Raw genomic sequence first — 26,369 nt, 5'->3', positions numbered from 1 at the left:
ATGGTTTTACCCTGTAGAGATTTGTTTCTTGTACTTGTTTAATAAAATGCTGACTGGATAGTAGCCAGGCAGGAAGTATAGGTGTGGCAACTAGGCAGGAAATAGAGGTGGGTCAATGAGAACAGGAGAATTCTGGGAGAGGAAAGCTCAGTTTGGAGTTGTGACCCAGCCTCAGAGGAAGCAAGATGTGACTCCTTCGTCAAAAAAGGTACCAAGCCACGTGGCTAACTCAGACAAGAATTATGGGCTAATGTAAGTTCTAAGAATTAGTTAATAAGAAGCCTGAGCTAATGGGCCAATCAGTTTATGATTAATGTAGGCCTCTCTGTGATTTCTTTGGGACTTAATGGCTGCAGGAACCGGGAAGGACAGAAACCTCAGTCAACAATAGACACCTTCCTGGGGAGTTCTTGTTCCATCAAAACCACATTAGCCTGGAAGGAATCCATAGGTTCTCATCTTCTGTGGAAACAAAGGCAGAACCTCTTTTCCAAAGTAACATATCCTTAGACTCAAATTTTGAAGTTAAGATGTCTTTAAAATATATATGTTAGTTTAACATAGCAGTTCCCAGAAACAAATGTCTCTCTGCAATCAAAAAATTCAAAGAAAACACAATAATATACACAATCCATACTCTCTGTATTTTCCACCTTTACATGGCTTATTTATTCTGTTTTTAATATTTATGTGTCTATTTATATTATAACTGTCTATGCTCTTTTTCTTCTCTCTCCCAATCCTACGTTCATTTTTAAAACACACTATGACCCATTCAGAGTTTTATTTCTGTTTGAGTCTGTCTTTATTGCATATCTGTAATGATTTTCTGATCAGGAACACTTTTAAAATGATAGGCAGCTTGGTCGCAGCAGCCCTGGACACTGTGTCCACCTCTCTTGGCCTTTTAACATGGTGGGTGTAGTTCACTGCCAGCTCTGGGACTGCTGGGTGGGGGGCCATGCTCACCACCCCAATTCTGGGAAGCAGTTGGCCACCACCAAGTAACTCACAGCACACTGCCCACAAACCCCATTCAAGTTTCCCATAACAGAACCACCTGAAATAGTCAGAGCCATTCCATGTCACCAGCATGAACCAGAAAGCCATTTCTTAAAGGAGCTGCTTCTTCTTGTGGTCATAAAATAGAGCCTATTTGAAAAAAAAATGCAACTACCAAGAAGTTCCAATTGACTCTAGTTTTGTGGGTCTAAAAGTTCTTTTTTTTTAAGTGCTATTTTGTAGAAGGAGATTGCTCGTTTGTTTCCTAGCCACCTAGACAAATAATTACACAGAAACTATATTAATTACAACACTGCTTGGCCAATAGTTTAGGCATATTTCTAGCTAACTCTTATATCATAAATTAACCATTTCTATTAATCTGTGTATCACCATGATCTGTGGCCTACAGGTAAGTGCCGACATCTTTCTTCTTTGGCATAACATGGTGTCTCCCTGACTCTGCCCACTTTCTCTATATCTTTCTTCAGATTTCTTGCCTGACTTTACTCTGCTAAGTCATTGGCCAAAACAGCTTCATTCATTAACCAATAAAAAGCAGCACATTTACAGAAGGACATCCCACATCAGAATCCTAACCAGACATACAGCCTCTGGAGGAAAGAGAATGGCTTCTCTGGCACTTTTTCCTGAAGAGCAAGGAAACTATTTAGTGTGTGTGTGTGTGTGTGTGTGTGTGTGTGTGTAAGATATCACCCAGCAGTCCTCCCACCATGCCTCATTGGCTAGATGTGGGTCACACGGTCATTCTCTAGTCACTGGCAAGAGGGATAGGGCCACATGACTGGCATGAACTAGTGGAAACGGCACGTGAGCCATCTGGAGAGCTTAGAAACCACACCTGTCCTCAGGTATGGAGGCTTGTGCTTTTAATCCCAGCACTCAGGGTAGGGGTGGGGTGGGGGTGGGGCTTGGGCTGAGGTAAGAGGACCTTGAGTTTAAGTCTATCCTGGACTGCGCAGTGGGTTCACTGCCAGCCTGAGAAACATACTGAGACCCTGCCTCCCAAAGCCAAAGGCTAGGAATGTGGACCAGTGGTAGAGTTCTTGTCTAACTTATGCCAGGTCCTGACTTCAACCCCCAACCCCACAGAGACAAACAAAATTCCAAACTGCTTTGCTTGGGCTTTTCCATAGAGAGTCTTTGTTCATTAGTCTGGCTGGAATGTGGATATTAGTCATTTTCTGGCTTCCAGAGGCAATGCAGATGTGGAACCAGGGTTGAGCATTGTGTCATCGTGGACCAGGACAGATGTTGGAGAGTCTGCCACCATGTCCGTGATGGTCTTGTTGAAAACAAGTGGCTTAAACAAATCATCTAATCTCCTAAAACCTCACTTTCCTCATCTGTTCAATGGGACCAGCCCTATTTAATAGTTCCTGTGAAGGCTGAACAAACCCATGGGATTTGGCAGGCTTGGTGCCCACTGTCACCTGAGGGGGTGGCTGCTTAGCCCCTCTTTCAGAACTTCCCTCCTGCCAGGAATAGCCAGGGGAGAGATTTCTCTTGATCTCAGCTTCCTGTCATTAAATGAGAAAGAGAAGGGGAAGAAACCAACAGACTGAGAAGGGACAGGCAATCACAGCAGACTTTTTTCTTCTTGGAAGGTGTGGGCTTGAACAAGATGCCATAATTGGTTCCTGCAGACGGCTGGGGGTGCTCTTCCCACTGCCACCTGAGTCAGGAGAGCCTGGGAGATGCTAGGTGTAGGGCATTTATCGTCTCTTCCTTTGGGGTCCTTCAGTGGGTGGAGGGGGCTGTGCCTCTGCAGCCTGCAGTAAAGATGGTCAGATAAAGCTGGGTATTCAGCCTCCTCAGTGTACAGGACACATCCAGTGCTTAGCTTCTTGGCTTAGCTTACATGTTGGCAGGCTTACATGTAAGGGAATGAGGAGGGCCACCCCTTGGGTCATGTGGTAAAAGGCTGGTGGTCTATCACTTTGGGGTCCTACTGGGCCCACAGGGGCCACAATGGACATGGAGGTTAGGAGAGTTAATCTCTAGGCTACAGACTGAATGCTGGAAAGTAGAGAGATGAGTCAAAGCCAGGACTGTATACCACCAGTTCCTGTCTCCCCTCTGCTTTATTCTTTATTTTCTCCTTGCCTGTGTAAAATACTCTTGGCAGAGCTATAGGATGCCACCATGTTAAGTTCTAGGCATCCATGTTGTCCCAAGAATGAAAAAGTCCCTGCATGGCTGACCTGCCTTGGATAGGATACTCTGCCTTGGGGCTTTGGGATGATCTCAGGCAGTGGTAAGTAGTGTGGGAAGGATGTGCTGGGTTGGGGAAACAATGTTCAGAGTCACAGGACTTTGAGATGTGGCTGTATTCTAGGACTCATGACTTGTATGCGTGGAATACTTTGGGGGGAGGGTAGATTTCATGGTTGATGAGGCCAGATCCATGGGTTGGATGGGGCCAATTCAGAGAGTACCTAATGCTTCCCAGAGAGATTAAATTTATCCTGAGGTGCTCAGGAATTTCAGACAGAAAGACCAACCTGTCAGCCCTGTGGAGGTAGCAACAGTGAGAGTAAGTCCCAGTCAGGATGATGTTGGTGACTTGAACCCTGGGAGGAGCTGGAAGACAGAAGGAGTTGACTTGTAGCCACGCAGAGGGGCAAGTGTTTGGGTAATGATGTCAGCAGATACATGTCTTTTTTTTTAAGACAGGATTTCTCTGTGTAACTTGGCTGTTCTGGGAATCACTTTGTAGACCAGGTTAGCCTCGAACTCAGAGAGATCCTCCTGCCACTGCCTCTCGAGTGCTGGGATTAAAGGTATGCACCACCACCACTAGTTCAGATGTGTATTTTAATCTTAGTTTAGCTGCTTTGTAATTGTGAGATCTACACCAAATAGTTAGTGTCCCCAAGACTCAGTGTCATCATTGAGGGTGCCAAATTCCCAGTGATGGCCTCTTCTTCTGGAGCCCAGGGCAAATATCTCAAGATGACAACAGCAGATGTAATTTTCTTTGTTGATTTGTATATCAGTTACTTGTCTTATTGCTATGACAAAAGAAACCCAAGGAAGAAACAATTTATTTTGGATTACGACTCTAAGTTGTAACTGTTCCAAGGGATGCTGTCTCTCATGCCTAGCAAGTTATGGTGACTGGAGCAAAAAAAAAAGTCTGTTCACATTGTATCCACAGTCAGGAAGCAGAAAGTGGCTGGTTACATTGTATTCACAGTCAGGAAGCAAAAAGTGGTTGGTCACATTGTATCCACAGTCAGGAAGCAGAAAGTGATTGGTCACATTCATAGCCAGGAAATAGAAAGTGACTGGTCACATTGTATCCATAGTCAGGAAGCAAAAAAAAAAATGGCTGATCACATTGTATCCACAGTCAGGAAGCAGAGATGAATCTTGTACTCAGCTCGCTTTCTGAGTTTTATTTAGTCTGAGACCTAAGACAGTTGAGAGGTACCACCCCATTTAGGATGGGCCTTCCCACCTTAATTAATCTAATCTAGAAAATCTTTCACAGACAGGCCCAGAGATTTGTTTCCATGGTGACTCTAAATCCAGCAAAAATGACAACAAAAGTTAGCCATTGCAGCGTTCACTTGTCTTTATTTTTACATGAGAGAAGGTTCTTGAGGGCATGCAAACTCTCCAGGGAAGCCTCCATGGGATGGGCAGGTGGAAGGCTAAAATGTCTCAACTGGGTAGAAGGAAATGAGTTTAAATCTGACTCTGCTGTTTACAGCAAGATGGGGACATGATGGGGCCTTCATGTCTCATTCATGACTGAGGCTCCATCTAGACCACACTTCCTGGGACTTCTAGGTTGTTCTGGATACACTGCCTTAAGGACCTTGTTTCTTCCTCCTGTCTTTGTAGCAGGTAGGCACTGCCCTTCTCAGTCCTTTTTCGGAAGAGAAAATGGACACCTGGGGTTTGTCACCCAAGGGACTCCTTTTCAGTGAGGACCCCAAGCAGAGACCGCAATGGTAGCAGCAAGTGTTGGAGTCACAAGACCGCTAGCGTTTGGCTATCACTGGCTTTCCTGGGAGTGTCTGATCCTAGAGTCAGGGCCCTTGTGGGTCCTGGGCCATCACTCTGTTGTGCTGCTGATGTCCATTGTCTGAGGGAGAAAGTTGGAAAGAGACCCTGTAGAATACAGGAGCAAGGGGAGGCCTGGCTCAGTGGCTGTGAGCTCTGCTGTCCTCTGCAAACCTTGGAAGGACAGGAAAAAGGACGAAGCCAGAGACACAGGAAGGCATACAGACTGCAGGAGGCCCATGGGGGTATTCCCAGATTTGGGGTGGTTTCAGCTGTGTAGAAGGCTGGCACCAGAAGGGGTGGGTCTTGGGAGCCTTGGCTAAGCTACGACAGCCAAGTGTATGCGTGTGAGTGTCACGGGGAGAGGGACAGGAGAAGGTTCCTCCCTGTAGAATGTGTTTTATTCTCCCGACATCAGCTGCCAGCTTTTCTTCTGATCCAGGAGGGATCAGTCCGGTGAATTTCCGCATTACAGATGCACGAGTTTTATTCCCTGACATATGTCTTATCTCCTACATCACTCTGGTGTCCTCACTACTTTTCCTCCCCCTGAACATATTGTCTGCCTTTCCTTACCTTTCCCCAAAAGATTATGTTCTAGAGACAAACCTTACAGACTCTAGATGACAATTTATCATTTGTGACTGGGTCAAGGGCTGCTTTCCACACTGACCAAAACCAAAGCACTAACCAGGTGACAAGGGACAAAGCTTAATCTCCTTTCTTAGCCAAACTGGCTGCTGGCCAGTCCTCTGACATGGTATTTGTATATAGAGTACACGTGTGTCAGTAACGTGTAAAGCTGAGTGCTCTGCTTGGTGAAGGATGTGTAGGGCTGAGTAAAGGTTGGTGACAGGCGGTGGCACTTGCTGAAGCAGGTCCTCTGTTTCTTCTGCCTGGAGTAACAGTCTGCTCACACACGGTCCGCTCACACACGGTCCGCTCACACACGGTCCGCTCACACACGGTCCGCTCACACACGGTCCGCTCACACACAGCATCCCAAGTCACTCCTTTCCCTGGGTGGAGCAGGGACCATCCCTCTTCACTTCCCCTGCATTCCTGAGTTGACAGTGGCCAGGTGCTTGCCTTGCAGAGGTATCCTTGCTCCTCATGAGTACTTCTCTCATGTCCCCACTAGAGAAGTGACCACAGAACCTCAGAGAAGTCCAGTGGTGTGCCCTGTCTATGTGATGGCAGAGCCAACTGTGTGGCTCCAAGGCCAAAGCTCCCAGTCTCCACGTGGTTGGGGTGTGTACAGCCATCTACCCTTATCCCAGTCAAATGTTTGCTTCCAGTTGGGGGTTCTGTGGGTGTGGATTCCAGTTGGCACACACTGTCCTGGGCATAGGATTTTGGGCACCTCCTTGTTTGGGTCCTTTCTGCTTGGCATGGATGGTGAACCCTCTGTGTAGTACAGGGTAGCTAGGCTGCCTGCAAGACTTGGAACTGGGGAGTGTGAGTGGGGGTGTGTGTGTCCTGGAGGGTCTCAGAAAGTGCTGTTGGCAATGAGCCTGAGGCTGGGAGGAGCTAGGACAGGCACCCAACTCCAGGTTGTTTGCTCAGATTCCCTTTCAGTTTCCACCCCCGCGCGTCTGCACCTGTTGTGTTCCCATCATCAGGGGCAGCTGGCAGCTGTCACCGCTTAGGGCACCTGTCCCAGCCCCAGAGAACACCCTCTGGTCTCCATGGCTCCCGCTTCTCTACACTGTGGCTTTTGTAGTCTCTGCCCTTCTTCCCCCTCTTTGTCTTCAGCTCTGCCGCTCTCTTTCAGACTCCAGGTAGCAACCAGTGTTTTTCTTGGGTCTGGATAAAGAAGGAGTTTGGGGGTGGGCTTCCCTCCTCCTGATTCTTCAGTTCCAGCCCCAGCCTAATAGGTCGGGGGAGGGAGGGTGGCCCTGGCAGGTCGCTGTTAAGCCCTAAGCACCTGGTGACTCACCATTTCAATCAAATTATCCTTTGTCCCTGATAGCAAAACAAAACAAAACCTCAAACACTGTAACCATCTGGAGCTGCTTTCCAGCTCCACCTCAGCAGACCACTTCCCTCTCTGGCCGCTCCACATGCCAGCCATTTCCCGTGTCTAATTAATGAGAACATCTCCGCCCTTCCTTCAGCCAGTTTCGTGTTATCTCTATTCTGTATTTGCCTATTTGAGACATAAGTACAACCACAGAGGACGTCCGTTCTGAGTTCAAGTCCGCACCCGCCGTGCAGCCTTGAGAAAGCCCACAGTTTTCGGAGCCCCCTTTGCTACCTCTGTAAGGGGGGACTCCTCTGGCAGCCTCAGGGCAGGGGTTGGACCCTCCTTCCTCTGGAGGCACTTTTCCTAGCCCTAGCCAGTGCTTCTGGGGGTGAACTTGTTGCTTCATTCTGCAAGTCACTGGCTCTGCCTTTGGCTCTCAGCTCTGCAAGGGCGGCTTTAGAAAGGGAGAGGGGAGTTCTCATTCATGGGGAACAAGGATGAGAAAGGATGGAGTGAAGAAAAGTTGAGTTGTCCAGCCCACTGTGGAAGCCCCTAAGGAAGGGGAGCTGTAAGCAGGATGACATGGGCAGGGCTTGTGAGGAGGGCCTCGTTTATTTGTTTTATTTATATGCTTTTTAGCTAAATTAATTCTTCTCTTTTATTGAGTATATTTAAATTTTTTAAAATTTCACATTTATGTTTGAATGTGTATGTGCTCAGATAGGCGCACTGTGGCGCATGCATATGAAAGCCAGAAGATAATCTGTAGCATGGTGGCTTTTTCTGCCATGTGGGTTCCTGGAACGCAGCTGGTCAGCCCTTAACTACTGAGCCATAGTCACCACTCCTAGAATATTTTTGTTTATTATTTATTGTTTGTTTGTTTGGTCCTGCCTCTCCTGGAACTCAGTTTGTAGACCAGGCTGCCCTCGAACTCACAGAGATTCACCTGCCTCTGCCTCCTGAGTGCTGGGAGTAAAGGTGTGTGCCACCACCACCCAGCTACTATTATTATTTTTTTTATGTGTATGAGTATTTTGCTTGTATGTCTGTACCATGTTCATGCCTGGTTCCCACAGAAGCCAGTAAAGGAGTATAGGTTCCCCTGGAACTGGAGTTACAGGTGGTTTTGAACTGCCATGTGGATGGTGGAAATTGAGCCCAGATCTTCTGGAAGAGCAGCCACTGCTCTTAACTGCTGAGCCATCTCTCCAGCCCCCTATCATAGTCTTAAATTATTCTTTGACAATTTCATATATGTATATATCCCGGGCACCCCCTAAAAAACCCCCTCCTACTTTCCTATCTAACCCCCTACGTCCAGTTAGTGTTGCCCACAGGCATAGTTGTGGGGCTGTCCACTAGCTCATGGACAACCTTATCATGGCCATCTCCTTGAAAGAAAAGGAAGAGGGTTTTGACAGCTACACAGGTCCAAGAACCCAGGGGACTGAAGTTCCCCCAATGCGACCAGAGGGCGGTTGCCACTCCCTGGGGAAGGAGGAAGACAAGTCCTGTCTTTAGTGTCACCTCTTGGCGCCTCAGTTTTATTCCCTGCAGAGTGAGGGAAGGGGTGCTGCGGAATAGGCTGAGATTTTGTATGCAAACTCCTCAGCCACCTACTTAGCATAGGGGCACCTTGACCCAGTAGAGGCACTGTTAGCTGACTCTGTTGGACTGATGTCAAGACAACAAGACCAGACTCACTTGCTTCCTCCAGTGAGGTGTCACTTCCTTAAAGATTTCTCCACCTTCAGAGCAGCAGCCCAAGGAGGGCCAGATGCTCAGACAAATGAGCCTACGGAAGGCCCTCTTTACTCCAGCCACAGCGTGGCTCACCCCTTTCCCAGCCTCTACTCAGTGAGGCTGTGGAAAGAAACACTGAGCTGTTTACCTACAGCCACAGAAGCCCCTTCCCTGACACCAGCAGGGCTCACTCCGTGACCTGTAATTATTTCCCGATCCCAGGCTTGATCCACCCGCCTGTTGGTTGCTGAGGGTTGAGTCTTGCTTGCCCCTTGGTCCACAGGTGCACAGAGGAGCTTGCTGAGTGAGTGAGTGTTGCTATCTTTATTTCTTTTAGTAATTAGAATCTTTTGATTAAGTGGAAGTTTATGTGGTACCCAGTAATAAAACCTCATAGGGATGCATCTCAGTTTTCACCCCGAGGAAGGGATGCTGCGGCCTCTACAGAACCGTGGACACTGCTCTGGGGCAGGGTACATTGCTACTTCCTTCTGAGAAAAGGGCAGTGGACCAGGTAGGAAAAACCATTTGTTCTGTGGTACTGTTCTAAAAGTCCTGGAGACACCAAGGTAACCCCTAGTTCTCAATTTTTCTTATCCTACCAAACAGGTTTCTAGGGATGTAGCCCAGGCTGGTCTCAAGCTCAATTCTCCTGCCTCCATTTCCTGAGTTGTAATTACAGGTGTATGTCACCATACCTGGCTTCTGTTTCACTTTTGCCACTGCCCACCTGAAGGACTCTTGGGCCCCCTGGCCATACCTGCCCCATCCTTGCCACATGACTTCTCAGTTATGCGCCCCCATCCTGTGAAGGATCCCATTCTACTGTGAGCTATTTTCTGAGTATCCCCTCTACAAGGCATGATGCGAGGCCCGAGGGGGAGTGAGGGCAAGCCAGGTGCTGGCTCCATCCTTCCGGATGCCGCTGCTCTCTGCCCTGGCACCTCTTGTCTCTTCCCACGCGTGCCCCACACCAGATGGCAGAGTGACCTTTTAGACACGTGTATCTGGTCTTGCTGCCTCCCCCACTGAAGGCTGTCAGGGAAATAGCCTGCTCTTCGTTCTGCTTCTCCAGGCCCTTGTGCTGTTTCCCTGGCCCATATAGTCTTGCCAACAGAACATTTCACTAGAGCTGTCCCGCTGAAGCTGCTCTGCCCATACCAGCCTTGCTTCTTGAGTATGCTGGGCTCCTTACAGCCCGCGGGCCTTTGCACGTGTGCTGACTCTCCACAGCATGCCTTTCCCTGGCCCACCTCCACAGTACATGGACACGAATCTATGTATCTTGCCCCGTTCTGGGTACTTTTCAGGAAAACCTGCCTCAAGCTTGCTAGGACCTGAATTCCTGGCTTCAGAACTGCTTTTTAAGAAAAGTGATCATATATTCTGCATGGTGGCTAATTGAGAAACATCTGTTTCTCTCCGGCCCCTGAGAGCTAGGGGCTGCCTCACGCTTACTGTGCAGGTCAGTGTTTGGCAGGTAGCAGATGCTCAATGTTTGGGGGTTTAGGTGCCTTAGGTTGTTGATCTCCACTCAGAAGAAGCTGGGACACATAGACTAGGCCCTCACTAGGCCCTGCTGTCTCTGTGTTGGAAAGAATAAGACCAGGATTAGGAAGGCCATAGCTGCAAAGTTCAGAGGAGAGACAAGTTCCAAGTTCCAGAACCGGGGACTTAACCAACTACCTGCAGCCTGAAGGAGGCTTCCTGAAGAGGTTTTCCCAGCACGGGGGCACAGGCAGAGAGAGCATTTCCAGGGGAAGAAAGCAGGAGCCAGAGGGTAGCAAGGCTAGATGGTCTGTGGGCTGCTGAGCCATGAGAAGACTAGGTTACCCTATTGGAGAAACTGGTCAGTGGCCCAAGGCCCAGCTAGGTCTATTAAAAGGCAGGCGGGAGCTAGGGGTCTCAGTGCATAAAGTGCTTTGCTTGTTGTCCAAATGTGAGGGCCAGGGTTCCCCCCCCCCCGAAACTATGTAAAAGCTTGGCAGGCTTGTTGGCTGCCCAGAATCCCAGAGGTTGGGAGGCAGAGACTAGCAAACTGGCTAACTGGACTAGTGGATTGGCGAGTTCTGGGTTCAAGTGAGATCTTGTCTCGACAAATAAAGCGGGGAACGATCGAGGAAGATGCCAGTGTCACACATGCAGTCATGTGCACTCCCCATGCACATGTGAACACATAGTCACACATGCATACTCACCGTGCACCCATACACATGTGCTTAAAAGGGGGGGTGCTGGAATGAGACCCTGTATGTGTAACCTGCTTAGAGGAGTGCAAGGTTTTGCCTTTATGAGTGTGATCCCATGAATGGGATGGTCAGATGTCTCAGCCACTTCCCATCATAGGAAGAGACTAGGAAAGTGTGTGTGTGTGTGTGTGTGTGTGTGTGTGTGTGTGTGTGTACACAACCACAAGTGAATATGTGCCAGCATTAAGGGAGCTGCCTTGCATAGAATTTAGAGCCATAGTTTCTTCCAGATGAAGTCCCTGGCAGAGGGAACCACCATGCAGGCTGAGGGCACTCACACCCAGGGCCTGCCCAGCTTTCTAACTGCTGAGCCCAATTAGGTCTCAATGCCCGTCTGTATTCTCTGTCCTTCTGTCTGATTGGTATGTGTGTGTGCCACGTGTGGGCAACAGCAGTGTCTTGAGCACCTCACAGATGCTCATACTTGAGTTCCATTGGATGCAGGGCAGCCCCTACATTTCCCTCCCATGTTTCCCTCAGCTTTTTCTCCAGCCCCTGATTCCCCATGTGTATCTTTCTCTGGGAATTTAGATCCTTAACCGTAAATACAGGGCCTGGGAGGTGGGAACTCTCCCCTGTCCTGGGAGAGGTGTTTATCCTGGACAGAGTGTGATGGATAGAGAGTGTTTCCCAGACTACTTAGACTGGAGTCCTGGCTTGCTGTGACATGCTGGGATCCTCAGGCAAATGCTTAGTTTCTCAGAACACTCACCCACTTTTCTGTAAAATGGGTATAAAAACAGCTCATGCACTGTTCGGTGCACTGTAAGTTCTTAGGGCATGGCTTGCCCATTTTGATGGGCCTGCTGCTTTTAGGGCTAGGATTTCCCTTCCAGCCTCACTTGCCCCCTCTGTCTGTGCTTTCTTCTTCCTTAGGTGCAGGATGGTGCCAGATTCTGCACCCTAAGATTCCTCCAGAAGCTGTGTGCGTCTGTGGGAGAATGCATGTAGTGTGTAGGGCAGGAGGTGGGTAAGTGGGCACCATGGCGGCACTTAGGAGTGTGTGTGTGTGCATGAGTGTGTGGTGATATTTTGTTTGTGCTGTAACAAAGCTTGCATGAAGATCAGAGTGTAGAGCTAGCCACATTAGCTAGCCATAGAGGTCAGAAAGTGGTGGCCCACACTCTTAATCCCAGCACTCAGGAGACAGAGGCAGATGGATCTCTGTGAGTTCAAAGCCACCCTGAGCTACATGAGATCAAATCTGTCTAAAAGAGAAACTGAGCCAGGTGGTGGTGGCTCACACCTTTAAGCCCAGCACTAGGGAGATGGAGACAGGAAGTGATATGGCTGGGCAGAGAAAGGAATATAAGATGGGAGGAGACAGGCGCTCATTGCATTCAGTCTGAGGATTCCTGGAGACAGGATCTTGCCCTCATTGGTCTGAGGATTTGGTAGAGGTAAGAAGTCTCTTTAGTGGCTCCTGTACTTTTCTGATCTTCCAGCATTTATCCTGATATCTGACTCTGGGTTTTTACTATTAAGACCAGTTAGAAATTGCACTACACTTGTATTTGTGCATACATGCTCACGTGTCTGTTCATAGACACGTGGCATGATGCAGACATACTGTACGAGTCCGTGTGGCTGCGCAAGGGTGTGAATGTGTGTGATTAAAAAGACAACTTGGCAGGGGAGTAAAAGCTCGGGTTCCGGCACCAAACTCCCTGGGTGTTCACCCCAGCCCTGCTGTCCTCTAGCTCTTTCCATTGGTCTTCTGGCCTTTGGGAGAGGCTCGTGGTACCTGTTGGTAATAGTACTGATGTTGACCTCATAGGTCAGCCTGCGAGGACTGAAGAAATTAATCTTTGCAAGAGAGTCTGGAAGAAGAAGATAGAAATGATGGGAATTCTGTGCAGGGCAAAGTCAATATTGCTCTGATCCCACCCTTGGCTTTACCCCTAATCTGCATGTAAGTGGCATGTGATGTCCCCTGAATACTGAATGGCTGTTGGCTGTTGGCCTGGGTGACAGGGGGGATGTTGTGCATATCTCCATATCCATGGGATAGTGTGTGTGTGTGTGTGTGTATGTTTCTGTGTGTATGTCTGTGTATGGTGTGTGCTCTGCTGGGGCATCTCCAGCGCTTTTCTGGAGCTTGGCTATTTCAGGAAGCCTCCAGTCTCCTCCTCCTTATGTAAATAAACATGACAGATCCCTTGCCTGAACCAGCACGGAGGTGGGGGAGGCTCCTAGTGGGTGGGAGCTGGGAGGCAGCAAGCACAACCAGGGGGTGTGCGTGTGTGGCCGGCTGGCTGGCGGGCAGGCGTGTGCATGCAGGCGGGAGAGGGAGCGTGGGGGTGCAAAAGGGGCCGCTTGGCCCTGCCATGCCGGCTGGCCGCGGGGGAGGACAGGGGGAAGGAGGAGGGGAGCTGGCGGCCAGGGCTGCTCCGTGACGAGGCCAGCCGGCCGAACGGAGGTGGCCAAGCTGCCCGCGGCCTGAGATGGGGGGACAGATCACACGGAACACTTTCCACGGTAAGGCCCCAGTTGGTGTCTGGGGTTCAACCCACCCCGATCCTGGGGACCACTTGGGAGGTTGAAGTGGAGAGGCACTGGGATAGGGGCTTTACTCATGTCCCTGCCTGTCAATCTTTGGTGGGCTCTGGGGCTGTGTGTGCGGGGAGGTGTTTGGGTGGGTGGCACTGTTGTTGGAGAAATAAGGGTATCTAGAGAAAACTGGAAGGTCGGGCATCTGAGTTTCCCTGCAAAGTGGCCTTGTTCTCTTACCAGGGTGTGGAACAGCCCTTGAGTGGAACGTGAGGTCCTAGGTGCCCCAGTAGGACTCCTTACGGAGACTCTGAGGCAAACCGCACTTAGACAACTGGGAAGACAGCTTCTGTGTCTTGGAGCTGTCGGGGAGAGATGTGTGGGCACCGTGTGTGTGTGCACATGTGCCTGTGCTTGTGAATCGTGCTAGAGCTATCTGTGGGTGTGTACCTGTGCCACCTTGCGCCTAAGCACACAAGTGTGCTAGTGACACAGGTGTGTAGTGACAGCCCGAGCCTGACCTGGTTTTCCAGGAGAGGTGAATGGATTTCTGGCAGACTCACACGCAGGGGGATGAAGAAGGGGAAGGAAGCAGACTGCTTGGCATCCTATTTGCTGGGCTCCTGCTTGCTTCCACTCCCGACTTCTGGACTTCCCAGCTCTTGTGCCGTGGTCTTGGAAGCAACATGGTTAAAGTGGCAGCAGACCCAGAGGGGGACCCTTCCTTGGAACTGGAACTGGGCTCCTTGACAGACCGTCTGGAGTCAGATCCCCTACCTCAATGCCCTGTGACCCTCCCTATAAGGCAGGGTGCTGGAAAGTGTGCACCCATCTGCTGAGTCTATTGGACATCAAGAGCCTGGGAGAGGCCCAGGCAGGAAGGAGAGAAGGAGCCACTTAGAAACCATGGGGGTGGCTGATGCCAGGTGACTGCCCTCTTCCAGGCTCTGGACATTGGGATAGTCATTACTAACTTAAAAATAAAGAGGTAGGAAAAACAGGTTATTGAGTCTCGGAAAAGGAACTGTATTTTGTCCTGGGTCGGGAGGGCCAAATGGCAGGTAGAAAGCCCTAGAAGATAGATAACCTGGAGCCTGCTGGGGCAGTGTCAGGAACCTGGGCTTTGGCCCGAGACTTGGAATGGACTGACTGAGGCCTGGCCTGCCCGCCTATGGCCCAGGCTCACTGTTGGCAGAGGGTCTGAAGCCAGCTGACATTTTCCACTGGGGTCAGACCTGGGCAGGCTGGGGGCTGGGAAGGACAGAAAGGCCCTTGAGACACGTGGCCACTGTCCTCTGGCTGCCTTGGAGCCCCAAGAGCTGTCTAGCTCACGCTCTGGAGTAGACAGCATCGCCGTGATGGGCACGGGGCTGGGCACCTCTCGGGGCTCTCATCTGTCCGCAGGTTAAGGCGCTCACACAAGGCTCCTGGGATGTCTGCATGGATGGCGGTGAATGTGAAGTGGAGGAAGTCAGAAGGGCTTGAGGAGCAATCTGGGTCCAGGGTTAGACGGAGTCCCTCTCCTTCAGGTGTCCCATGTCACAAGAGACAGGAACGTAATTGGGTGGGCATCAAGGCTGGGTGGCCATAGGTGCGGATTAATCAAGTGTCGTATTTGCCCATTTCCCATCCCTGTCAAGTCAGGCCCCTGTCCTCGGCTTGCCCTGGTTGTTGCCTCAGCTGCCATCCCGTGAGTAGTGGGTGTGTGGAAGGGCGTGCCTGTGCCTAGCGGTATCCGGTCAACCCTGCCCATCTGCCCTCACGCGTTCGTACCCACGTATGCCTTCCTATTCTGCATACCGACTGCTTTGTGGCTCTGGTTCTGCCCCGTTTTAGAAGGTGAACAGGAATTAGGGGGACACACAGACTCTGTGCGCTTCCTACGGGTGTTCCTACTCTGCATGGCTCACTTGGGCCCCCCAAACAGTCCCATGGCCCTTAGTGGCATTTTGAAAAGCCTTGGGTTTGTTTCAAGCCCAAATATTTTGGATTGCTGCGTGACAATGAATGGAGGGCGGTGGCAAACACTGACCTTGCCCTCCGTGTTGCGTTTAATCTGTTGTGTGTGTACATGATGTCATGTTTTGTGTGTCTGTGTGCTTGGTGTCCACAGATGGTATAGCTGGGTTTTGAGTCCCTGTTTATGTGTCGGCGTGGTTATGATGTTTTTTGTATATTGAAGAGACTTAAGTATATTGTTCTTACTATAAGCAGCCATGCTTATTGTGTATCCTGTGATGGTGGTGGTGTGTGTGTGTGTGTGTGCGTGTTGGGTTGGTAAAGTGTAATCCAGCTCTGGGTGTAGCCTGGCAGGGAACTGATGGACCGGATGAATTCCCATTTGGAAAATGATTTCTGCGGTTGAGTGCTTAGGCTCTTTCCCTAGGCAGGTTTCCAGGACTGTGCCTGCTCTCAGTCTGAAGGGCAGGTTGCTGGGGTGGACAGGGTGGCAAGTCCCACAGGGAGGCAGCAGGAGACGAGAGGCCTCCCCTCTCCCTTCCTCCCCCTTCTTCTCACGTCCTGCTTTATCTCCCTGTAGTGTTCAGCCAGTCAGGGAATGGACTCCTTGTCTGAGGAGTATCAGTGACATCCAGGTGGTTCACCTTCAGCCTGGTCTCCAGACTTCGCGTGCCCAAGTATCAGAAGATATGAAGGTTCAGTGATCTGAGAGATAGAACCACACCCGTCACAGAGGGAGACAACATCGCCCCAAAGGGAAATGGCTGGCTGAGGGCACACAGCTGGGGCCTCAGACGAGACATGTGGCCTTGTCTCACTGGATTGAGTCTTTACTTTCCCTTCTTGAGTTTCTTAATCCTGAGAGCTGCAACAGGGGCAGCAGCCTCCCATGGTCTTATGGGCCCTGAGATTAGCACGGAGCTGCTGTGGGAGGGGGGAACTTAGCCGCTTATAGCCCACGGCTGTGGAGCCACTGAGCCTTCCAGCTCGGCGGGGGGGGGGTAAGCAACAGGCTGTCCCAACATAATTTAGCCCGGGACTTGGCCTTAGTGGGCACCAGAGGCCGTGGTCTGTAGGGAGAGGGACAGGAGTGTGGAGTCCAGGCCTGGTTTGGAGCTGAAATGGGTACAGAAGTGTCAGGGAGCTAAGAAATGGTGAGGTTGAACTGGGCACCTGGGTGATGAGGCCAGGAAAGCTGTAGGCAGAAGGGGAGCAGGGGCATGTCCTAGCCGAAAGCTCAAAGCTCTGTTTTTGCTGACTAGTACCTAAGCTAGCCCCTGAATTGGGGCGGGAAGGTCTGTCGGCAGAGTGGGCAGAAGGACCAAGTTGGCTGATCCGGAGGTTGTCAAGCAGCATACTTGGCATGGGTTGAGCATCCATGAAGGTTTTATGGAGGGTCTCTGTCCACATGTGCTTGCTAGAATGTACATAGGCATAGACCCTGCTGCCCCTCCGCCTTCAGTCCTGCTGGGCCCCCAGGACAATGCTCCTTAGGTGCTCCTGTCCACTATTTTGCATGCCCACCAGCTATCTAGAAGTGAATAGTTGGGCCCAGCCCATACTGGAGGGGAAGAGCCCAGAAAAGGCATGAAGTCTAGGAGGTAGGGAGGTTACCAGGGACTAGGTAGAGGTGCTTCCTGTAGACACCCATGTTGTAGGGTGGGAGCATGAGAGAGGCTGGGTGTGAAGGATCTCAGATGCAGAGACTGGTGAGGGAGGGAGAGAGAGAGAGAGAGAGAGAGAGAGAGAGAGAGAGAGAGAGAGAGAGAGCGCACCGACCCTCATGAAATTCTCTCTCTTTCTCCAGTAACCATCTGTGTGTGCAAAGTGGGTGTGGATCTATGTAAGGGGAGCTGATGGTGACATAGTGTGGGGCAGGGATCCATGTGAGCCATGCCTTCCCTTGTCTTAGACCTGGTTTTGGGATAGTCCTGGGAACATAGGGACAGGACAGCAGGCTGAGTCATCTGGAAATCCCCTTGTGGAACATTAAGGTAGAGCAGGAAGAAGGTCTCCCTCCCAGGTGATGATATCAGATGTGCAACTGTCGGCTGCTGGGAACATCAGATTGGGACGTCACCGTGAGCCAATGAGAGAGCGAGCCAAGCGAGAGCGGGTGGGACGCTCAGCTTAGAGATGAATTTGTCCATGGGGTGGCCATTCTGCCGTCCTTCCCCTCCCACATCATCATGTACCCCTTTGGTGGGGCAGGCAGTTTCAGGCCATGCTATATGCATTGTCAGGTTTTTGGGGGCGGGGTGGGGATGGATAACGGGGGTGTTAGCATGGCTCTTCATGCTGGGTCACGATAGCAAGAGCACACAAGACTGAGAGGTCTCCAGAGGGGCTCAGGGAGGGCAGAAGGCAGGGGACAGGCTGAGTGGGTCAGCTGACTTGTGGGGGCAGCGAGGAGCCCACGTGCAATATGACAGGTTCAGAGCTCAGAGTTCATCTCTGTGACCTTGGTTTTTCAGGGACTGTCCTAAAAGCTATGAACCAGGACCATCAATATGGTATTGTCTTTTGCTGCACAATCTATTACCCCCAAACCCACAGCCTGAAGCTGTAAGTGCTTAACCAGCTCACTCACTGCTTTTGCGCCCTGGAATTACGTGGTTTCCTGGAGTCCCGGGGCCCCTGGGTTCTCTTTCCCCAGGATGAAGTCAGTTCACTGGGAGTGCTGTCTCATCCCAAGGCTCACCTGGAGAGGAGCCATCACCAAGATTACTCACAGTTACTGGCAGTCCTTGATCCTCCCCACATCTCCCTAGAGGCATGGCATCCGGCCTCCCCTGAGGGAATAATTCCACAGAGGACAGTAACAGCCAAGACAGAAGTGACAGTCCTTCTACAACCCAAAGGGAGTGGCATTTCATTACTTCAGCCGTAATCTACTTTAGAAGCCTACACCGAAGGGGAAGGGGCCATCCAGGAACGAGAGGGCCCAAGGGCCAAGATGGCCCTCCTGGGCTAAGTTCAATAGTGGAGCTTCCCACGGACACTCACCTCACAGGGTTTGGGAAGGTGAGACAGGCTGGGTAAGAATCACAGAGGATGCAAAGAGTGGTACAGGAGACCCATCCCTTAGGAATCGCCTCCTTTCTTGTCAGCAATGCCGAGCTGATGTAGTCAGTATGGAGTGTGGGGTCTCGGGAAGAAAGGAAGTGTCTCCCTTCATTTTCTGGTGTCTCCACTGGCCACTAGAAAGTGCACAGCACAAAGCAGATGTTCAGATGAAAAAACAAAACAAAACAAAACAAAAACCACACACGAGCACTGTGGTTCTCAACCTGTGGGTCACGACCCCTTTGGGACCAAATGACCCTTTCATAGGGCTCACATAAGACCATTGGAAAACACAATATTTCCATTAAGATTCATAACAGTAGCAGAATTACAGTTATGAAGCAGCATCGAAAATTATTTTATGGTTGGGGTCAGCATAGCACGAGGTACTGTGTAAAGGGTCGCAGCAGTAGGAAGGCTGAGAACCACTGCCCACACAGTTCATCATTCCGCTTGAGCACCTATTCTGTGCTCAGAGCAGAACCTTGGAAAATATCAATGAACAAGATGGCAGCCCTTCCCCCAGGGATCCTCCCTGTCCATCATGGGAAAGGGTAGATGCAGACCGGAAGGCAGAGAGTCGTCTGAGATACTTTGTTCAGCTCTTGCAAAGATACATGGATGCCCAGAACCAGCGGATGCAGAATTGCCGAGGGAAAGCACCCTGGAACATGCGTGCCTTAGGGGGGACCCAGGGTTTCAAAGTTCTGTGTGGTGAGGGACACTCTGCTTGGGTAGATAGGTCCCCAGAAGTCTGTAACAGGGTCCCAGAGAGACTCCTGAAAGACCTTAAAGTCTGTAGGATGAGCAAGAAAAGGGCCGGTCCATGGTGGGCAGGGGAGGGAAGGGTTCGAAGCTGAGAAATGGGTGGAGCCATGCCTAGAGGTGGGGTCACTGGGGAAAAGGAGACCTTCAGGGAAGCATTTCTGCTTATGCCCAGCTGGACAGCATCTCCATCTCCTGTCTCCTACCTTCTGGCTCCTTGCTCTTGCAGAAGGAGCCCCAGTCAGAGAATGCACACTAGCCTGTCCGAGTCAGGCCCAGCACGCAGTGCGGTGAGACCAGAGCTACGTCCGAGAGAAGGCGAGGCTGTAGAGCCCGACTCCTTGCAGATCAAATAAATGGACACTTCCTTCCATAGTTGTCACTTTTATTTAGAACAAAACGAAACTTTATGTTAGACTCAGGTGTTAAAATTTGGGAAATTGTTTTGAATCAATGTGCTTCCCACGTACCCACCATAGCTTGGAGAAATTAGCAAGGCAGCTAGGAGCCTCCATTTAAAAAAAGTTGATTTTTTTTATTTTAAACTTCTCTCTCTCTCTCTCTCTCTCTCTCTCTCTCTCTCTCTCTCTCCCTCCCTCCCTCCCTCCCTCCCTCCCTCTCTCTCTCTCTCTCTCTCTCTCTCTCTCTCTCTCTCTCTCTCTCTGTGTGTGTGTGTGTTGGGGGCTATGCGCACACAAATGCAGATGCCTGCTGAGGCTAGAGTTATGGTGACTGTGAGTCACCTAAAGTGGGTGTTGAGGCAGAACTCAGGTCCTCTGAAAAAACAGTAAATATTCTCAACCCATCTCTCCAGCCCCAAGAGCCTCTTTTTATAAAGAACTCAAGGTCCGGAGTGAGAAAGTAACTTGCCTGAAGTCACAGTGATTTTGCAGCCTGGCTGGGGTGTGAACTGAAGGCCTCTTGCTTCCAATATTCATGGGTTTTGCTCTGCCATCCCCTCCCACCCCTTCCATCCGCATCCCCCTCCCCACTCCCTTCCCTGAAAGTGAGCCAGACTGTGCAGAAGGTGAAGATGAGCCCGGCACTTGTATCCAGAGCCAAGGGTCAGAACAAGGTGTCTCAAGAGCCATGGGGTTCGTCTGGGCCTTGAAAGACTGGAGAGGTTTGCTGAAGCTCAGGTGGGGTTGGGAAAGAAAGGGTGTGGTCAGTGGGACCATCCAGGGCAGAGGTCATGGAAGTGCGAAGGGCATGGAGTGGTGTACCTCACAATGACCGTACAGCAGTGGCTGCTTTCTGAGCTGTCCCTACATTGTCTCAATTGATCCCATGAAGGCTGTGGTGACCCCGTTTCACAGATAGGAAAGCTGAGGCTCCACGTGGTATCCACACACGGGGAGACTGACTGGGCTTGGAGATGGCCAGGATTGAGCTCAGATCTGGGCTCTGTGCACTCTGGCCGAGAGACCACACGTGTAAGCTAACATCTGCGGGTCTGTGTCTGGTGGGCCCTGCCTCAGGGTTAGTGCGGCCTTGCACACCCTCCCTGATCCTTGGCAGCTCTGCCGTCAGACTCTACCATAACTCAGAGCTTGCTGGGGGCCATCGGGTCTTTACTCCAGAGGAGGGTCAGGCCTGTGTTGGCAGCTTACATGTGCAAGGAAGACAAGGCCCAGGGGGAGTCTCACTCCTCGTCAGCATCAGCAGGGGCCCGCATGGAGGCTCCATGAGCTTGTAAACTTGTCCCCAAAGGGCTGCCTTGGGCCTCGGCTGGGAGCTGGTGGCAGGATGGGGGTTCTGCGTGAATAACTGCAAAGTCCTCAGACTCGCTATTGTACCTTTGCTGGGGTGCAGGTGCCTGGTCAGCACCTCCCTCCACCTACCGCCCCAGAACCACGGGGAGATGAGCTCTGCTATTGAATACAGAGTCGGGTACATACATCCTGGACACCTGTTGGAAGGGTACAGTCAAATCCTAGTTTTGCTCTTAGTACAATACTAACCTCATAGCGACCCTCCAAGTGACGGAAGGGAGTCTGCCTCCAGCCGCCCCATCTGGTCCTTGGTGCCAGAGCCGTGCATACAATAATTCTCACCACACTTTCTCTCCCCACAGCCCAGGGCATTTTCAGGTCAGACATAGCAGGAAGAGAGCAGAAGCAGGGCCTCTGGGTGGCAGTCGCTCTGATCAGCCTTGCCACATTAGCCACCGCAAGGGTCCCATTCACAGTGTGGCCCACAGGTGCCTCTATATGGTGGCCCTGGCACTGTATGAGGACTTTACACACTAGCAGTGTACAGGACACAGTTCAGGTGCCTTTGAGTGGTGGTCCTGGCCCTCTCAGAAGAGACGTGACAATGCCTGAGACAGGAGGGCAGACAGGAGGAGGCTGAATCCAGGAATGCTAGTGTGGATGGTGGGATTAATAGCCGGGGTGTGGGGAGCTCAAGGACTCCCCCTCAGACTGTGGGAGGAGTTGAGAAGGGTGTGGGTCAGGTATTAGCTGGGGCTGCCAAGCAGCTGGTGGTTTACGGGGAGAAGATGGTCAAGAGGTGGCTTTGTGTGGTGATCACACAGCCACCTTGAGAAGAGCGTCTGGTGGTCGCTCAGTGACTGTCCCGAGAGCCCTGGAACCACAGTGTGGACAGGAGAGGAGGACCCAAAGGCTTCACACGCCCAGCACGGAAGCTGCCTGAGTACCTTGTCTCCACCTACCAGGGCAGAGCAGCACCCATTTCACTTCACAGTTGAATGGGACTTATGGTTAAGGTTAGAGCGGCAGCCCACCTTGGCGTGGGGACCTCCTGTGAGGTAGTCTAAATCCTTATGAGCCCTTCCTGGGACCAAGTAATGGGGGACTTCAGTGGCCGGAAATTCTACTTTCCCACTATTGCCACCATCAGAAGACCTCGCTGGTATTTTCCTCCACTCTATTTCATGTGTGTGTGTGTGATGTGTGCGCTGGTATTTTCCTCCACTCTATTTCATGTGTGTGTGTGTGATGTGTGTGGTATGTGTATGTCATGTGTATGTAGTGTGTATGTGTGGTGTGTATGTGGTGAGTGTGATGTGTGTGTGTGTGTAGTGTGTGTGTGGTGTGTGTGTGGTGTATGTGGTGTGTGTTGTTGTGTGTGTGTGGTATGTATGTATGTATGTGGTGTGTCTGTGGTGTGTGTGTGGTATATATGTGGTGTGTGTGTGTGTGTGGTGTATATGTGTGTAGTCTATGCACATAGTTTTATTCGAGACCAGAGAAGGACATAAAATGTTTTGCTCTCCTGAGACAGGGTCTCTCCCTGCATGTGGAGTAAGGCTGGCAGCTAGCAAGTCCCAGCTATCCTTCTGTCTCTACTCCTCTCCTGAGTGCTGGAGTTACAGGCGCCTTCACAACTATGCTTAGCTTGTTATGTGGGTGCTGATCTCAAGTCTTCTTGCTTTTACCTGAGGGATATCTCCCCAGCCTCAGCCCCTTGATGAAGTCTAATGTCTGTTCAATAAAAATCATCCTTGGACCACAGTTGCTGTTAAGACAGAGAATGTTTCTGTCAACCATAAGCACTTCCTTCAGACTTCTATATAGTCTCTTCCCTCACCCCAAACTCTGACCACACAAACCTCAGCCTCTCTCCTGTCACTGAGATACAGTCACGTAGTAAGTGAGTTCTTCCACTTTCCCTCAGAGCAGCCATCACTGCACGGGCACACCCACTGCCCTTGCCCCTTCTCCAGCAGAGGCTACTTGAGTGGTTTTGGGAGGGCCATGAACCATCAAGCTGCTTTATACCATGTGCGAACTATAGCGTGTTCTCGTTTCTCTTGGGGGAACACCCTGACGTGTAACTGTACCGTTGTACAGAAGCTGTCCCCTCAGGCCGCTGCCAACCTGTTTTCACATGGGACTGCTTGTGTCCCAGCATCGAATGAGGGATACACCTGTGCGCGCGTGTGCATGCGCATGTGTGTGCGTGTGTGCGTGTGTGTGTGTGTATGCGTGCGCGCGCGTGCGCGCGGGTTGCACGTAGCTGGAGGCCGGAGGATGCGTGTTCTGCCTGTCACTCTCTGCCTTATTCCGTCTCCATCCCACACAGCACTGGGGTTACAGACACTAGGGCCGCCATGCCTGGCTTTCTATGTGCTCACTAGGGATTTGAACCTGTGTTCTCGTGCTTGCATAGTGAGCGCTCTTAGCTACTGAGCTGTTTCTCCAGCTCCAGTAGCAGGAAACTAAGATTCAAGCAAGATGTGTCTGAGACCAGCTGGGTGCCCCTTCCAGCCAGGGTGCCTAAAACTACTGCTTCCTCTACTCTTTACCTGGGCTGACCTCCCACCCTCCACACTCTCCAGTTCCCTTCCTAGGATGACCTCCGCCCTTCACACTACCCAGAGTTCCCTTCCTGAGATGACCTTCTGCCTTCCACACTACCCAGAGTTCCCTTCCTGGAATGACCTCACACCCTCTGCACTACCCAGAGTTCCCTTCCTGAGATGACCGCTCACCCTTCACACTACCCAGAGGCCACTTAGGGAGCCCACCCAACTCTGGGACTCCTGAGCTATTCCAGCCCTTGTGGCCTGATGGCTGCCAGAACCCTTGCACCTCTGACCAGTTCTAGAACGTCCTGTTTTCCTGGAGAGAGCAGAGCCAGCCTTTCTCATGCTGCTCCACCCCTCGGGCCTGGCACACTAGAATGTGCTCTAGAAAAGTGCATGGTCACAGCTGGTGCTAGGCCATGGACCTCGGCGTCTGGGGCCCTCAAGAGAAGCAAGCCGAGATGTGAAGTGACACAAACCAAAGTGTCCTGACAGGCTTGGCCTCCAGGGCCTGTAGGGCTGCCCATTCCTCTCCCCTCCCTGTTTCCCTCTTCTTCCTCCCCTGCTGAGAGAGTGGAGGGGTCCGTGCTAACTGCGCCTTGCTGCATTATGAAGTTGCTATGCTACAAGGACTAAAATCTGAGACCCCAGAAACCCTGTCATAGGTGGATGCATTCCTCCTCCTTCTTCTGTTGTCATGGCTCTTTGCTTAAGATGACCAGATGGGCAGATTTCATTTCCTGTAAGACTGGTGGGGCACGGGGAGCTGGAGAAGAAAGGGTGCTGTGTAAAGATGCCGCCCGGCTGCTGACCCTGAGGCACAGGTATCCCAGAGGGGGAGTATCGCTCAGCCAGTGAGCGCCAGAGAAGCCGCCAGGTGCCTTTTCCTGCAGTACTGACTGTTCCTATTTGTCTCCTGGCTGCTAGCCACACATCTGTAAAGCGCTTGCTCTGCCCCCAAGCCTGTCCTGCCCTCTGTCCCACTGAGTTGTTTACCAGGAAGGAAGAAAGTACCACGCTTTTATCTGGTGCCCCCAGTGCTACTGGCATGGGCGATGCTAAGCAGGAGTGAGGCCTGAGGCACACAGGGAAGGCCTTGAGGGAGGAACGTTGCGTCCTCGACACTGAGGCTGACACTGGCTCCGTGCTCAACAACTCCGCCACAGCCCCACCTCACCAGCTGAGCCCCTGAGGGGCAAGTTTCCTGGTGGTTCTCTGGGCAGTGACCACTGTGTGTCATTTTGTATGGTGATTTCCACCCATGTCCATGTCCTGGGAAGGACTGTTGACTTCAGGACAAGGCCACGTGTGTGTTATGTTTGTTCAGTGCCAAGGACAGAACTTGGTATTTCGTAGGTGATGGGTGTCACGTATAATGTGAGGAGTGACAGCCAGTTGTGCTGGACAGGGTGACTGGCCATCGCAGCTGATGGGGGAGGAGGTAACTGCTGGAGGGGAGGAGAGGATGGAAATGGTGAATGGCCAAGAACCCAGTATCCCAGTGGGTTCTCGACCTTCCTAATGCTGAGACCCCTGAGTATAGTTCCTCATGCTGTGCTGACCCCCAACCATGAAATTATTTTTGTTGCTACTTCATAACTGTAGTTTTGCTACTGTCATGAATCATACTGTAAATATCTGATATGTGACCCCAAAGGGGTCATGGCCCACAGGCTGAGAACCACTGCAGCAGAAGGTGGTGACCGGGAAAACGCAGTGGATGGTGGCGGGAAGGATGGTGGTTACAGCTGGCTGTGCTGGAGGAGGCGGACATGCTGGCCAGTGGGCGATCGCTCTTCCTCGGCCCTCCGCAACGAGACCCTGGCAAGGCTCTTGGTCCTACTAAGTTCTCTGAGGCTGTGGCCTATTCCTTTGCAGACTCCATCGGGGGCTCCTTCCCGGTCACCTCTCACCGATGCCATCACAAGCAGAAGCACTGTCCACCTGTGCTGTCAGCTGGGGGGCTCCCGGCCACGCCGCTGCTCTTCCACCCCCACACTAAGGGCTCCCAGATCCTCATGGACCTCAGCCACAAGGCCGTCAAGAGACAAGCCAGCTTCTGCAATGCCATCACCTTCAGTAACCGCCCAGTGCTTATCTACGAGCAAGTCAGGCTGAAGGTGGGCACCCCTGACCCCTGCCTTTGACCTCTTTGGCCTGCTTGCTGTTCCACTACCAGCAGCCTGCCCCCTCTCCTTTTTATTCTTCTCTCATCCTCACTTCTTTCCTACCCTTCCTGGGTGAGAAGACTCCATGGGAGTAGCTTTCATGAAGCTGCAGGAAGGCCCCCTGGGGTGGGGGTCGGGTGGGAATAAGCTACATAGTGTGTTTTCTGGCTGTTGGACACTCCTAAGAGTTGGCTGAGGGTGGTCTATAGTGAGCCCACCCCTCCTCCCCGTGGTCATCTGACCACGGGGGAGAGGCTAGGCTGAGGGTCCCCACTCCCTGTGGCCAGATCACCAAGAAGCAATGTTGCTGGAGCGGGGCCCTGCGACTTGGCTTCACCAGCAAGGACCCTTCCCGCATCCACCCCGACTCGCTGCCCAAGTACGCCTGTCCTGACCTGGTGTCTCAGAGTGGCTTCTGGGCCAAAGCTTTGCCCGAAGAGTTTGCCAACGAGGGCAACATCATTGCCTTCTGGGTAGACAAGAAGGGCCGCGTCTTCTACCGCATCAACGACTCAGCCGCCATGCTTTTCTTCAATGGGGTCCGAACTGCTGACCCGCTCTGGGCCCTGGTGGATGTCTACGGCCTCACGCGGGGTGTCCAGCTGCTTGGTGAGTGACACCCCTCTGCTTCATTAGTTGCAGGACATACCCTT

General features: G+C 51.6%; 1 protein-coding gene across 2 annotated transcripts in view; it reads left to right on the top strand.

Moving 5' to 3' along the window:
* Nucleotides 1-26,369, top strand: part of Neurl1 (neuralized E3 ubiquitin protein ligase 1) — an 83,696-nt gene that overhangs the window by 38,209 nt on the left and 19,118 nt on the right. The window contains exons 1-3 of one of the 2 annotated variants that reach the window (XM_085694077.2): nt 13,343-13,476; nt 25,427-25,668; nt 26,004-26,325. In XM_085694077.2, the coding sequence (XP_085550203.2) occupies nt 13,443-13,476; nt 25,427-25,668; nt 26,004-26,325 (598 nt within the window). In that variant the 5' untranslated portion in view covers nt 13,343-13,442. Of the gene's footprint in view, nt 1-13,342; nt 13,477-25,426; nt 25,669-26,003; nt 26,326-26,369 lie in introns of those variants that run through there. The other variant, XM_085694076.2, reaches the window with a different exon arrangement.

The sequence above is a fragment of the Myodes glareolus genome, chromosome 7 (genome assembly GCF_982192425.1).
Source record: "Myodes glareolus chromosome 7, mMyoGla1.1, whole genome shotgun sequence".
Taxonomy (NCBI): Eukaryota; Metazoa; Chordata; class Mammalia; order Rodentia; family Cricetidae; genus Myodes; species Myodes glareolus.
This window is presented reverse-complemented; position numbering and strand designations above follow the sequence as displayed.